This window comes from Penaeus monodon, chromosome 28 (assembly GCF_015228065.2).
Source record: "Penaeus monodon isolate SGIC_2016 chromosome 28, NSTDA_Pmon_1, whole genome shotgun sequence".
Lineage (NCBI taxonomy): Eukaryota > Metazoa > Arthropoda > Malacostraca > Decapoda > Penaeidae > Penaeus > Penaeus monodon.
The window spans coordinates 26,140,683-26,141,029 of record NC_051413.1 but is presented as its reverse complement, the minus strand read 5'-3'; the positions used below and the strand labels follow the sequence as shown (position 1 = coordinate 26,141,029).

Below are 347 nucleotides of genomic sequence, written 5' to 3'. Positions count from 1 at the left end.
AAATAATAATGAACACCAACCGAGCGAAACAGCAAACTGACCCCTCCCCCGTCCGCGTGCAGGTTCACCGTCGACGACTTCGTGGAGGGGATGTACCGCACCGTCCCCACCAGCGGCACACAGTACGAGCTGCTCTTCCACGACCGCCACGCCAACCGCTCGTCTCATCAGTACAGAACAGTCACCCTAATGAGGCCATTTGCTCCCCTCACGGTCGTTGCCAGGGAACAGCAGACGACCAAACAGCTGGTTAGGATGCGGTTTGCTTTGTGGTTGCGGCTGTTTGTTTTGAGTAGTGTTTAGTTGTTGTTTTAGGGGGGGTTGAGTTTGGGTATTTTCGTTGAATC

General features: G+C 54.2%; 1 protein-coding gene across 1 annotated transcript in view; it reads left to right on the top strand.

Annotated features, from left to right (window-relative positions):
• The window catches only part of LOC119591125 (chondroitin sulfate N-acetylgalactosaminyltransferase 2-like), a gene marked incomplete in the record, with an annotated part of 15,310 nt that overhangs the window by 10,789 nt on the left and 4,174 nt on the right, over positions 1–347 (top strand). Inside the window, 1 exon segment of the mRNA XM_037939838.1 lies at positions 63–249. Coding sequence (XP_037795766.1) covers positions 63–249 — 187 coding nt within the window.